We start from the raw sequence: 15,343 nt of genomic DNA on the forward strand, positions 1-15,343 counted from the left end.
ATCTGTCATTTCTTGTAATTTAGATTTAAAATTGTATCACTTTGGTAAAAAATACCATCAGATTGTATAGATCTCCCTTTTGTACAAATAATCTCCTTGGATCCAATGTCAATCCAACATTCAATAAATTTTCTCAGAATACTCCTCGTATGCATATTAATTTATGTCTTCGAAATAGTATAGTGAAATTTTTATACCAAACAGATATTTAAACATAGACACTTACTAAAATACTAGAAAGCTCTAGTATTCCATTTATTTTAGAGAAATTATATTCACGTAGGTATAATTTTTTCTACAAAACAAAAGGAAGAAAAAAATATCAGTTTATGGAGGATATGTTTGTATCAGGGTATACACGTTTGTTTAAGAATTTATTTTTTTGAAGGAAAAGGTTTCTTCGACAACGCCAATTTGACAACGAATTAACAACGACACGTGGCGTTCTCTGATTTGCTGTTGTAATTGGGAATTTGAAAAGAAGAAAATCTGATTTGGAGGGCAGTTTCGGAATAAGCAGTTTCGTGCAGTTGGCGCCTAAGAGAGCCATTCACTTTCCCGAAACTGTGCGTCCACCATTCTAAACTCTGGGCAGGGCAAAAAAGACGGTCTTTAGGAAAACCTTGGAAAGTGAGTCCTTCACAATCGTCTTTGCAACTATTGAAGTCCGGCATTGAAGTGGTTTGTCTTCGTCGGCCATTGAAGTGTTGGTTGGAAGTGTATTGAACGGGCAAGCGTTGTCAGATTTTGTCGAAAGGAGTGGTTTTTTGGGTGTGGCAGTAATGTACAAAGTTGGTTGTGTTCACTGTTAATGGGAAGGTATTTTGTATGCCCTTGTTCGCTTTCGCCATTTATGTATGTGGTTGTTTGGTTTTCCCTTTTTTATTGTGAGTTAGATTGTGTATGGTATGTTTGATGGCTGAGTTCAGGATTGGTGACTCCATGGTATGGCTACTTGCGTTTTCGAAGGAGTTTGAGTAATAGTAAGTTTATCAGCCTTTTCAAAATGGAATCCTCTAATAACAATGTAAGTAACAATGTAAGTAGACCGTAAACATGAATGCTTTCTTTGTTGTTTTTGTGAAGTGAATTGATTGTTATGATTTGGAAACTGTTTTATAGTGGCGCCTTCGAGCTTGGATAGATATATCGTACATTGCCAACATGAACTCGTTACTGGCAGCAACACATAAGATGCGCATTTTACAAACTCCGTTTAAGTGGTGTTTAGAAATTGTAGATCCTTTAGAGGTGAACCTAAAATTGTTGAAAAAGATGGTTCGTCGATGGGTTCCCCACCATCAGTCGTTTAGAGTTAGCCAACATCTGGTGCCTTTCAATGTGCAAGATGTGTTCATGACTTTAGGGTTAGGAGTAGGGGGTTTGGATGTTCCTTTTGATGAATCAGTTGTGGGTAAAGTTGGTGAATCCTTTAATTCAAAATGTACGAAATTGAAAGACCTCATAGATATGTTCAATGTGCTTGTAGGTAATGATGATAGTGAGGTAGATGTGGTGTGTCGCTTGTATGTATTAGTTTGTTTTGTGGTGTTCTTTTTTCCTAGGAAGGCAAGATATGTGTCGAACATGCCTTGTTTAGTCTTAGATGACTTAGACAGTTTGTCTAGTTATGATTGGAGTAGTGCTGTACATAAATATCTTGTAGATAGTCTAAATAGATGTAATAAGAAACTACTTTCTGGATGGATTGCTGATTCATTGAGCATAAGTGGGAATGCTGTTGTTTTGCAGGTATGATTTATATTGGTTGTTTGTTGTATTAAGTCAATCCATAGTAATAACTGTTGTGATTAGTTTGATTGTTTTAACTGTAGCTTTGGGCGTATGATCGGCTTGGTTTGCATGATGATTGTTCTGCCAAGGAATTTCCGCGCGTTAGGCGATTTTCTTCGTTAAATTATACAAAAAAAAAATAGATGTTATGTTTAGGACTGCCGAGGTAAGTAACTTTGTTATGAACTTATGTTGTTATTTTTTATGATTTTTGCTGTTCTTATGTGATTGTTGTATATTTATTGTCATTGTCAAAGGTACAATTTGATTGGTACCTCAGTGAGAATGATTGTTTAAATCCCATCATACGTCGTGCTTTCAATTTGGATGAGGGATTGAGGCGTGAAGGTTCCAAGCGTGAAGAAAAACCAGCTGAAAATGAATATGGTGAAAATTGGCTATTAGCCACTTTGGAAAAACTGAGAACAAACAACGCCAGGATAAGAAAAGTCAGAGATGAAATTGCGGCTGTTAGGAAGGTTGATGGAACCCTCTCCTAGCATTAAGCACGCAAGAAGAAGCTTTGAAACAGATGCACAGCGGAATGAGATTTGGTGCAGTGAAATGGATGCACAGAAAAGTGTTTGGTGAAAGTTTGGATGAAGATGTGGTGTGTGTATGATGCCTCCAAGCTCAGAAGGCCTTCCTACTAAGGAAGGAAGCTAGAGGGGAGTATCTGAATTCGAAATTCAGAGGTGACTAAGGGATATAAGAGGCTGAGCAAACAATTCTGCAACATTTCATTACATCCAAAAAAGTCAGTAAATACAAAGAAAAGGCCCTCTTATTTATAGGTGAAGAGGAGCCTAATTTCTGATTTTAATTCCCTCCTAAATTCAAATTATTCAGCATACAAGGCACATTTATTTTGATCAAGCAAGGTCCATGCCTCATTCCAGCTCAGCCAGCAAGGTGCATGCTTCCTTCCAAATAAGCCAATTCACGTGGAAAATGCTGGTGCATTTTCCATTCCGTAAGCACCTCCTTTTTGGCTCCTTTGCTTGGTTCTATTGATTTAACTTCTTGGATGGCTCAATCATGGTCTCCAAGATTTATTAGTTCCTACAAAACAAAGTATAAGTATATTAAAGAAAATCCTACTAAGACTTAGAGAAGAAAAATCAAGAAAGAGTCTTTAACAATCTTTCTTCACTTCCCTTTCTTAGCCTTAGCTTAAGTTGATACTCCTTTGAATGGAATGCCCTAAATGGGTTTCCATCATACCCTCCTTCTTGAAAAACGATTTGTCCTCAAATCGGAAACATATAAAGAAGCACAACTTTGGTTTGTTACTTTCCTCCTGGATCAAAAATATATCTACAATAAGCATCAAATATATCTCTAATTAGTATCAATCCAAGAAAGAATTTTTTTATGGAAGTAACTTTACAATAAAGACTTTGTTTTATAGTTTTAAAGAAATATGAAAGTCCTAATTCACAAGTCACTTTGCTTTTATCTTGAGTTTCTTGTATCCCTAAGAGTAACAATAACTCAAGATTTAAATTGCCATATTTTGAAGATGGTAGTATAATGATAATTGGTGTGGCAATTGGTTTAAAAGAGAAGTTATCATGCAAAGATTTAAAGATAACTGAAGAAGAATTAAAGGATTGGAAACCTTCCCTTTTTGGTTTTCTTTGAATTGTAGGAGTAGAATTTGCCATCAGTAGCAAATGCTCCTTTTCTCTCTTTTCTTTTTCTCTTCTCTCATCTTCTGCTTTCTTCTCTTCTTCTCTCTTTCTCTTTTCTTCTTCTATCTTTTCTCTCAATTCCTCTTCTCTCCTTCTAGTCTTTCTCTTTCTTCTCTTATCCAAGAGTTTCTCAAGTTTTTCTTTAAATTCAATTTCCCTTCTAGAGAAACCATCTAGACCTTTCATAAATGTTTTTCCCTCTTGAATGAGGTGTCCCATTAATTCTAGGTCTCTCTTGGCTGAAAGAGGAACAAAATTTCTTCTCATGCAAGCTCTTAGTTCATACCAATCATGAATGGAGGATTTTCTACCTTTCTTGACACGATATTGCCTATGATTCCACCACTCACTTGCATGTTCTTCTAATCTAGAAAGATATATGTTAAGAGCAAAAGATTCACTATCTCTAGCAAGAAAAAGATGTATTTTATCAATTTTTCTTTCCCAAGCTAAATATGTTAAAGCACTAATATCCCTACCAAAGAATGGAATATCTTTCCTAGCTTGCTTGTACCTTTCATCCTTCCTTCTTTCTTTTTGTTCACCTTCATTTTGATTTTTCATGTATTGGGCAAACAAGTTCCTAAGCTCACTCATTTCTATTTCTTTCTTGGTGATCATGATTTCCTCATTCATGTTTTTAATTTCAAAAGTGGATTCTTAGTTTGAAAAGGTTTAAGATTTTACCTAAAGACAATTCCCAGGTAAGAGAGGTGAGCCAAAGGCCGCTTAAATACCAAATCTTACCTAGCCAGAATGTCTAAGGTTACTTACTTGACCATTTTCAAAGTAAGATTCACTATTGAATTTAAAAATGGACTCAAACAATCAAAATGAAAGATAAAACACCTAGACTTCTAATGGAACAAAAGCCTAGAGCGTGAAGATAAAACAAAGGAAATCCTAGGTGAGGCTTGTAGCTTTGGCTAACAAGACACACTCACCGTCTACTATCAAAGCAAGCAAAGAAAATTGCCAAGATTGGAGAGAGAACCAAGGACTCTTCCAAACACTTGGTCTTAAATGGCCTTTTACAAACAAAACTGAAAACTAAAATGGAAACATATTACAAGTTCAAAACTCAAAAGAATAAAGCTAAACTACTCTGCTGATCCATATGTGCACTGATTTGAAACTTGTTTTTGTTGCTATCTTAGTGCTTTAGCCCTTCAATCCTTGCTCAAAGAGGTTTCAAGCTTCTGGAACAGTGTTGGCTACTGCAGAGTATTGATTCTGCTGTTTAGTTTCTGTGCAACCGTGAAACTCCAATTAGAGCACGTTCATCTCACTTTTAATGGTCTTCACAAAACTCGCCAAAACAGTTTTTGAAAATCTGCTGCACAATCTATAAGACACCCTTCAAGTGAAAACCTGCACTATTATATCAAACTAGCAAGAATATCTAATGTTCCAGTTCAGCAAATCAATTTATTCAATTGGTCCAAAATTGATGATGGAATCAGCTTGAATTTAAGGACCAAACTGGTCAAAACAGAACTGAATGAAAATTGGGTTATTGTCTAGAAGACAACACCAAACTGCACCAAAAATCAAAAAGTTGAATTGGTTAACAAGGTGTGATAAAAACTGTTTTGAACAATTTTTTTAAAAACTGAAATCTGCACCTTCAATTGTAAAAACCAGTTCAATCAACAAGTTTCAAAATCCTTTTGATCATTTAAAATGTTTCTCAAATCAGAACTATATAAGCCAATTGCATAACACAAATCAAATTCTGAAACTGGACTGTTTCAGCATTGGACAATAGTGCAGTATTTCTCTTGGCCAAGGCTATTTGGCTTCATGTGCATGCACTCAAATCTCACTTCCTTTACTGTTTCAGGGTGCTCTAGCAAGCTTCTTTTAGGTTCCAAACACTCAATCTCTCATTCACTTTCGTATGGAGCTGGTCTCTCAAAATTTGGCTATAGGAGTTGCCAATTTTCACTCAAATTCTCACTGCAGAAAAGTGTTTTATGCTGTTGAAAAAAAAATATAATTAATGTTTGCTGGACAACACACTTGGATTCACAAATTCAGGTTCCTCTCCACTTCCTAAGATGCTACCTTGGTAGGGAAAGGGTTCTGCAACTTGAATGCTCCAATTGGACTTCACAACACCATTGCAATCATCCAAAATAGTCACCAAACAGATTAAAAATCTGCACCAGTTTCAACACCAAAATTTGACTTGAACTTGACAATTTAAGAGGCCAAAAACTCAAAAGCAATAAAAATAGGTTTACAACAGAAGTAGGCACTCAAATGGATCCTAAGAAAGGTGCTAGAACAGATTAAGAAAGCAAGAAAACTCAAAATGCAGGTTGAAAGACAATTAGCACGAAACTGTTTGATAAAAACAGAAGGTGTTCGATGAAATGCCTTAAAGAAACCCAGATTTTGTGTTTTTGGGTTTGGACTAGGCTGCACGGTTCATAATCCCTTTTAACACTTTGCTTTGCTTCTTTTAACCATTTAATTATAATTTTAATCACTGAACCAGGTATTGCTGCAAGCCAAATTGGATTTCAAAGTACATTCATCAAAACAGATTCAGTTTTCAACACTACACCAGAAAATTGGCTTGGTTTTGGTGGTTTGAAACTCAAATTTGCACAGAAGTGGCTTAAACTCGAAATGAATCACTTCAGCAACTTTAATTAGTGATTTGAAATGTGTTAAAACTCTGAAATGAGTTAAAAACAGATTGCTACTCAAATTGACCTTGCCACTTCCTAATATAACTCAAAATATGATGGTTTAAGACACAACTCTGCACTTAGGCCAAGATATTACTAATTGAAATCTGCTAGCAACTTTTAAACACCATTTTAAACTTGTTGAAGCTATCAAATAGCTCAGAATTAGCCGAAATCAAAATCAGACTTTGTTATGGCCAATTTATGCAGAAAAATACCCCAACAATCCACCAAAATCAAGTTTGATTGATTCAAAAGCTATAGCAACAATGAAAATGACTCAAGGAAGTCTTAATACACTAGATCAAGCTGGAATTTATCAGCTAGAATGAATTAAATTCATATTAGACATCCAAGGATTTTTAAGCACGGTGAAAAGCTTGAAATAAGACCAAAATAGTGGAATGCTATTAATTGTGAGCAACCAAGCTATGCAAATTGCATTTCATTGCTTGTAATGGTCTGCTATACTTTCAGCATCATTCAATATCATCAACCAAATTTGTATAAAGCACTAGAATAAAAAGAAATCAACTGGAAAACAGATTCATGATTTAAAAACAGAATTGAAATTTTGCAACAGAGTTCAACACATATTTGAAATCAAAATGGATTTCTAGTGCTTTAGCTTGTATCACCAAGGCTAGAACAAATTCTCATTGCCTTTATTGGTTGATATACGGCTTATCTAGCACTTGAACTCAAGCAAAACGAATTAAACCAGCAGAAAAGAATACCAAAGCAGACAAAAACTAAAACTGCAATATTCACTTGCACATGACCAAGACAACACTGAAATTGAAAATTAAAGCTGGAAATGACTCAAACAAAGAAAATTCACCGTTTAAAATAAAGGACAAACATGATAACAGAATTGAAGCACACTGAACAATGATTAAACACACCAAATTAAGAAGAATAGAACCAAAACAGAATGGAAACAGTGCTGGAACAAAAACTGGACAGAATGCAAAAAAACAGGACAGAATGCAAAAATAGAAACAGAATTGGAATAAAAATGGATGAAATAGCTTAGCTCTTGGTGCGTGGACGACCTAAGCTCATGATACCATTTGATGGAACCCTCTCCTAGCATTAAGCACGCAAGAAGAAGCTTTGAAACAGATGCACAGCGGAATGAGATTTGGTGCAGTGAAATGGATGCACAGAAAAGTGTTTGATGAAAGTTTGGATGAAGATGTGGTGTGTGTATGATGCCTCCAAGCTCAGAAGGCCTTCCTACTAAGGAAGGAAGCTAGAGGGGAGTATCTGAATTCGAAATTCAGAGGTGACTAAGGGATATAAGAGGCTGAGCAAACAATTCTGCAACATTTCATTACATCCAAAAAAGTCAGTAAATACAAAGAAAAGGCCCTCTTATTTATAGGTGAAGAGGAGCCTAATTTCTGATTTTAATTCCCTCCTAAATTCAAATTATTCAGCATACAAGGCACATTTATTTTGATCAAGCAAGGTCCATGCCTCATTCCAGCTCAGCCAACAAGGTGCATGCTTCCTTCCAAATAAGCCAATTCACGTGGAAAATGCTGGTGCATTTTCCATTCCGTAAGCACCTCCTTTTTGGCTCCTTTGCTTGGTTCTATTGATTTAACTTCTTGGATGGCTCAATCATGGTCTCCAAGATTTATTAGTTCCTACAAAACAAAGTATAAGTATATTAAAGAAAATCCTACTAAGACTTAGAGAAGAAAAATCAAGAAAGAGTCTTTAACAATCCTTCTTCACTTCCCTTTCTTAGCCTTAGCTTAAGTTGATACTCCTTTGAATGGAATGCCCTAAATGGGTTTCCATCAAAGGTACTTGGTGGTCGTCTAAAGTATCGAAAGGTGGAACAATCTCCTTCATTTCATGAACAACCTGTAGATGAAAAAGATGAAGAACCTGCAGATGAAGAAGATGAACAAGCTGCAAATGACAAACCTGCTTCTACAACTGTTGAAGAAGATGAACAAGCTGCAGATGACAAACCTGCTTCTACAACTGTTGAAGAAGAAGAACGAGTACCCCTTCACCATGCAGAACTTTTGACTGACATTGGCGATGGTGTTCATCATGGCGAAGGAGATGTCGTTGTACAACCATTTTGTTCAGGTCCTGAAGGTGTTGGTCATGTTGAAGGTGAGGGTAATGAAGGAGGTGCACATGTAGATGAAGAAAATGAAGAACCTGGACATGAAGAAAATGAAGAAGCTGGAGATGAAGAAAATGAAGAACCTGCAGATGAAGAACCAGCTTCTACAATGGTTGTACAAGAAGAAGGAGTAGCTGGTGATCATCCAATAGTTGTCATTGACGTTGGCGATGGTGTTGATGATGGTGAATGAGAAGTGGATGTAGAACCCTTGAATGTACTGCCTTTGTGTTCTTTTGTTGGTGATCCAAAAACAGTGGTGGATTTGGATATGTTGTACCACGCAGTTACGCGAAGAGACATTCCACGGAGGTTTGTCAATAATAATTTTTTATAAGTTGTTGTTATCGGTAGTTGAATTTGTGGTCAATGATATTGGTAGCTGATTTAATGATGTTTTTTCAGGTACGTCTCTGAAATTATGTACAACTGTTGAGCACAAGTGAATGTAGCTCTTTAGGGCCAAGGCAATGTGTAGACAACATGGTAATTATACAGTTGACTTTAATTACTGCTGTCATTCTATTTAGAAAGTTCATAAATTTGATGTTGAAGTTCTTAATTGTTGTGTAGGCTTTAATTTTTGCAGCAACAATGTTCATGTACTTTGAAAAAAGGTTGACTGGAGTCATAAAGAGGATTGTATTCAGTCCTATGTTTGGGGTAAATGGTTTAAGTAGATGTTGTTGTTTTTTGGTAGGCTAGAATTTAACATTGACATGGTTGTTTAATGATGTTTTAATGTGAAATTGAAGACCCATGTCCTGCACGACTATAGGAAACGACCAGTGAATCAACATGTGTGGCAACTTCTTGACTACCAGCCATATTTTCGATACGATCTGGTTCGACTTCAGGCCTTATTGTCTGCTGATTGGGTGAGTAAGATGTACTTTGTAAGGAGATACTTGGTTTTTAATGTGGGTTACTATTTTGACATATTCCAAACAATCTGTAGGTGTTCATCCCAATTGTAAGTGATGGTCATTGGTGGTGTTATGCACTGAAGGTCTGCACTTTTCAGTTTTATGTCATAGACTCACTTGCCAATGGTATCAAAGGACGTTGTCGGATTGATAGAAGCATTGTAAGGTTTACCTTGATTAAAAATTTGTTTGGAAAATGAGTGCTGAAATCGTACTTTGTTTAAAGTCAGTGTTTTCTTTATTGTAACCGTACAGGCTCAAAATATTCAACGCTTTTGGGGTTTGTTGACGGATAAACTTGAAGAATCTAAGTGTCCTTTGTTAGTTCAGAAAGCCAACATCCCAGTCCAACCAAACACGTAATTTTATTTTACCAATGTGTTCAAAAATTTTGTGATTCCATTGACAAAATTAATGCATGTGTTTTTTAATTTGAACAGATACGATTGTGGTGTAATCATGATGAAAGCTATTGAAATTTGGGATGGAGAGGAGAAATATGATGGGAAAAGCATGCCTGATTATACAAATGTATGTTAAATTATGAATTTGTCAATAATACATTATTAGACCCTTGACATTGGTTATGAATTCCAATATGTTAATTTCAGGAAGAGTTGGCTGCGTTTAGGAAAAAGTATGTATGTGACTGGATCCTGGACGAGGACAACGTGCGAAGATTGGAGACGCTGCAACATTTTGGATTACTGTAGCATTAGAAATGTGTCCTTCGTTTACATTCTTCATGACTAGTAAAAGAATATACATTGTAGACAATTATACTATTGGAAATGTATTACTTGGATTTATGTACATGTCAACTTGTTCAAGTAATAATGAATACAGGTGAACTATTCGTAATATTCATTTTGGTTGTGTTTGTTTTTAGTTGGAGTGAGTTTATTCATTACCGTAAGTTCATCGCTGCTCCCCTATTTTCATTGAACAACTCCCCATTTAGTAGGTCGGATTAATTTGTTCCATTTCATTGAGACAACATGAGGTGGTAGGTGGTTTTTTTGGCAACTTGTACCTTTGGCTGTAGTTATAAGGCAATGGGAAGGCAGGGGTGGGAAGGCAGTATTGGCCTTCTGTAATCGATTACAGTGACGCGTACCGAAAGTGCGTGGCTGGTCCCCTCTTTTGACTGAGTTGCTCCCCACTTATGGGCTGGACCTAAGTACTTTGGCTTCATTGACACAGCATGACCTGGTTGCTGTTTTTCTTGGAAACGTGTACCTGTGGATGTAGTCATAAGGGAATGGGACAGGATTAGGGTGGCCCGAACATTGTGTTTTGATGACTGCATGAAGGAACTGGCTAAGGCAGGGGTGGGAAGGCAGTATTGGGGTTATGTAATCGATTACAGTGACGCTGTAATTGCTTACGATTGAAATGTACCGAAAGTGCGTGGCTGGTCCCCTGTTATGAATGAATTGCTCCCCACTTATGGGGTGGACCTAAGTACTTTGGCTTCCTTGATACAGCATGAAGGAACTGGGTAAGGCAGGGGTGGGAAGGCAATATTGGGCTTCTGTAATCGATTACAGTGACGCTGTAATCGCTTACGATTGAAATGTACCGAAAGTGCGTGGCTGGTCCCCTGTTATGAATGAATTGCTCCCCACTTATGGGGTGGACCTAAGTACTTTGGCTTCCTTGATACAGCATGAAGGAACTGGGTAAGGCAGGGGTGGGAAGGCAATATTGGGCTTCTGTAATCGATTACAGTGACGCTGTAATCGCTTACGATTGAAATGTACCGAAAGTGCGTGGCTGGTCCCCTGTTATGAATGAATTGCTCCCCACTTATGGGGTAGACCTAAGTACTTTGGCTTCCTTGACACAGCATGAAGGAACTGGCTAAGGCAGGGGTGGGAAGGCAGTTTTGGGGTTATGTAATCGATTACAGTGACGCTGTAATCGCTTACGATTGAAATGTACCGAAAGTGTGTGGCTGGTCCCCTGTTATGAATGAATTGCTCCCCACTTATGGGGTGGACCTAAGTACTTTGGCTTCCTTGACACAGCATGAATGAGTTGCTGTTTTTCTTGGAAACGTGTATGTCCGGATGTAGTGATAAGGGAATGGGACAGGACTAGGGTGGCCCCAACATTGTCTTTTGATGACTGCTTGAAGGAACTGGGTAAGGCAGGGGTGGGAAGGCAGTATTGGGCTTCTGTAATCGATTACAGTGACGCTGTAATCGCTTACGATTGACATGTACCGAATGTGCGTGGCTGGTCCCCTGTTATGACTTAGTTGCTCCCCACTTCTGTAATCGATTTTGTTTGAATTTTTATTAATTTCATGAATTTATTCAACAACATTTATTCATTATGATTTAATGTTGTTGTGACTTTGAAGCGTCATAATGAAGCAGTGTGGTGTATACCTTTTCCCGCTCTCCCATGCATTTGGAAATCTTTTATCTTAATTAATCAGAGTTGCATTTAATGTGGGGAAATGGGATGTGACTGCAACACTCCATGTCTTGCCACCTGTTACGTAGTCTATGACAATGCATTAAATGCTCCTTCCTTAAACACTATAATTCTTACCTTGTGCATAACTTCTGCTCCATCATGTACTTTGCATTAAATGATCCTACCTTAATCCCTACCATGTGCATTACTGGTGCTTTTTCTTCCCCATTTGGAAGTCCACTTTCATTTGTCTTTCTTCGAACTTTGTTAAACTACACATTAAAGGCAATGTTTCCAGGTTGGTAAGAAGCAGATCAAGATCATTAAAGAAGGAGTAAATTTCTTCCAACACCTTGTCTGTAAGTATACATGGTTATAACGTCCTTTAAATATTTCTTCATTCGTCCTTTTCAGTAGGGGAAACCCTCGTTATTGGTCGTCTTTCTTACATAACCATGTATATAACACGTCTGAGTTAAATAAAACAACATCAGACACTTCATTAACACTGTTAGTGATGTCTGTACTGTAATAAGTTTGTTTATATATTGTAACAAAACTGCTTTATTATTTTCAATTGTATTCATTAACCAATGTTTGCAGGGAATAAATTATTTTGATGGCCACTTATCCCAACAACGTCAATGTGCTTGGACAAACCATTGACGATGATGACAATTGTATAGAGTTGGTTCCTACTTTAAACATGTGTTTTGACACAATGGACGAAGCAAAGAAATTTTATTCCAATTACGGGAGAAGATGTGGTTTTGGAGTCCGAACCAGAACTTCTAAAAAGGATGACAACAACGAATTGTACTACCTCAGATTGGTTTGTTCTAGGGAAGGTAAATATGTTTCCACCCTTCGTCCAGAGGTGAAAACTCTGCCTAGTCAGACTAATCAATGTCCTGCTGGAATAACCATTGCACGAAAAGAGGGGAAATGGTTTGTAAGGACTGTCGTTATAGAGCACAATCATGCCCTGTGTCCAAAAACCTCCAATCTAATCTCTTCTAATAGACAATTGAACATGCATGCCAAACACACTTTGGGGGTGAATGATGATGCCGGTGTACGTATTAATAAGAGTTTCCTTAGCATGGTTAGTGAAGTTGGTGGATATGAAAACATGGAATTTGTGGAGCGGGATGCAAGGAACTTCATTGGTCAACGTAGACGGTCACTGTGTAAGGAGGGTGATGGACAAGCATTGCTACATCACTTTTCAAAAATGAGACAGCTCAATAATGAATTCTTCTACGAGATACAAATGGATCAATATAATAGAATTACTAGTGTATTTTGGGCAGATCCTCGTAGCCGAGCTGCATGTGAAGAATTTGGTGATGTCGTCTCTTTTGACACCACCTACTTGACAAACAAGTATGACATGCCATTTGCTCCATTTGTAGGAGTTAACCATCATGGACAATCCATTCTACTTGGTTGTGGATTGCTCTCATCTGAGGACACTTTGTCATTTGTATGGTTATTCAAATGTTGGCTAAGATGCATGGGAAACAAGGCGCCTTCCAATATTGTAACCGATCAATGTAAGGCGATGGCTAATGCTATTCAAGATGTCTTCCCTAAAACAAAGCATAGGTGGTGTTTGTGGCACATCATGAAAAAGGTTCCTGAAAAATTTCAAGGGTATAACAATTATGTTGGGATCAAGTGTGATATAAAATCGCTTGTCTATGACTCTGGTAATGCAGCAGACTTTGAAAATGGCTGGAATCGACTACTTATCACACATACCTTACAAAATAATGAATGGCTATGTAATCTGTATGAAGAGAGACAAAAATGGGTCCCTTGTTACTTGAAGAATCATTTTTGGGCTGGTATGTCCACAACTCAAAGAAGTGAGGGAATGAATGCTTTCTTTGATGGATTTATCAATTCTAGTACCACACTTCAACAGTTTGTAGTGCAGTACGATAATGCTCTTAAATTCAAGGCCCAAAAAGAAATTGAAGCTGACTTCTCCTCTCTTAATACCAATATTGCATGTGGGTCTCAATCACCAATTGAGAGACAATTTCAAGTTCAGTACACACATGCAAATTTTGAGGAAGTACAAATGGAGTTTCGCTCCAGGATGAATTGTTTCATCAAGAACACGGTCAAGGACTGTATTTTCAACAAGTACATAATAAAAGAAGAGTACATGTCGGATGGGAATTGTGACGCAAAATATTACGTCGTTGAATTTGATCCTGTTACAAACGATACAAGGTGCTCTTGCCTACTGTTTGAGTTTAGAGGCATCATATGTCGCCATTCGTTATTGGTTCTGGGGCAGGAAGATGTACAAAATGTCCCCTCCAAATATGTTCTTCGTCGTTGGAGCAAACTTGTTCGAAGAAAGCACACACTTATTAGAGCATCTTATAGTCAAGTGCATCAGGAACCGAAGATGCAAAGATATCAATCGTTGTGTAAACGGTTCTATGACATAGCTGAGGCTGCGTGTGAATCTGAAAGTGCTTCTAATGACTTGGAGAAAGAATTGGAATGTTTAGCTCAAAAATTGGGTTTCACTCCATCACTGAAAAATAACATCATAAGTGAGGAAGGACAACTAAGGTATGAGATCCTTTGACCGATAATCCATCCAACCATACATGTGGAAGCACTGATGTACTTGTTCGAAGTCCAGTCGCGGTTAAGCGAAAAGGCAGACCGAGAACTAATAGATTGAATCAGCTGTTGAAATAAGAACTAAAAAATCAAAATCGGCTCGAACAAAACATTGTTCAACAACATCTGTTCAACCAGCGGTGAGTACTTCAAATATTGTAATAGTAGTAATATTGATTACTTTTCTTACATGTTGGTAATATGTGTTCCTCTGTGCAATCAGGAAACCACAACAAGTACTGTTGCAGAACTGCATCACCGCGGGGAACATACAACCCAAAGCAATGAAGTTTCCCAACTATCTGAAGTTCCTCCAATTGGATTTATCCAATTGTTATCTGCTGTTCATAACAATTTCCATAATTCACAGTGTTGATATATATGGGTTTTAGATGATATGGTTGTACATCATCTGTTACTGGAATGATGTCCATAACCTCCAAAGGTTAAACCTTCAATATCAAAGAAAGCACATGCAAGGCAGTAGTAATCGAATACAAATTTTATTTAATCGATTACATCACTGTTTTTGACATTTAATTTGGGTCCTGACGGTTCATATCAAAATTTTTTCTGTTACACAGGACAATGCGCTCACAGTTACTACTGTCACCCACTACCACAATTTCATATTAAATACAAGTGTAACCTACTTCAGTCCTTTGATAACCCTCTACCACATACCATTTAACCTCCTACCTCCTTTGGAAACCGTAGTAACCGAAATGGTAGATCGGGCTCACAAGAAAATCAAGGCTTCTTCTTCGACAGGGGGGCCTCCAAATCGGCCACCGCCATCCCCACCAGTCTCTCCACCCCTTACGAGTAATGAACTGTTCTCCAACGACGAGCAATATGAAAGGTTCTCTACACATTTCTTTGAGCGTCCAATCTTGCAAGGGAAGTATCTTGATGTTGAATTTTTTGGTGATGGTACATTCGAATTCTTCGACATCTTGACAAAAGCTGGGCTAAATGATTTTGTCGCTTGTAGACGCCACT

At 37.5% G+C, this 15,343-nt stretch overlaps 2 protein-coding genes across 2 annotated transcripts; both read left to right on the forward strand.

Annotated features, from left to right (window-relative positions):
- Positions 1-1,164: 1,164 nt before the first annotated feature.
- On the forward strand, positions 1,165-10,659 carry LOC128195163 (uncharacterized). Its single transcript, XM_052872126.1, has 15 exons — positions 1,165-1,752; positions 1,836-1,895; positions 2,052-2,273; positions 8,005-8,332; positions 8,429-8,524; positions 8,597-8,651; positions 8,745-8,770; positions 8,929-9,002; positions 9,095-9,217; positions 9,298-9,426; positions 9,521-9,624; positions 9,706-9,796; positions 9,877-9,974; positions 10,155-10,177; positions 10,517-10,659. Exons 1-15 carry the CDS (start codon positions 1,165-1,167, stop codon positions 10,657-10,659), a joined length of 2,160 nt encoding a protein of 719 aa, XP_052728086.1.
- A 1,652-nt stretch (positions 10,660-12,311) lies between these two features.
- On the forward strand, positions 12,312-14,303 carry LOC108319360 (protein FAR-RED IMPAIRED RESPONSE 1-like). Its single transcript, XM_017550469.2, has one exon. It carries the CDS (start codon positions 12,312-12,314, stop codon positions 14,301-14,303), a length of 1,992 nt encoding a protein of 663 aa, XP_017405958.2.
- Positions 14,304-15,343: the final 1,040 nt, after the last annotated feature.

Source organism: Vigna angularis, chromosome 1, assembly GCF_016808095.1.
Source record: "Vigna angularis cultivar LongXiaoDou No.4 chromosome 1, ASM1680809v1, whole genome shotgun sequence".
Taxonomy (NCBI): Eukaryota; Viridiplantae; Streptophyta; class Magnoliopsida; order Fabales; family Fabaceae; genus Vigna; species Vigna angularis.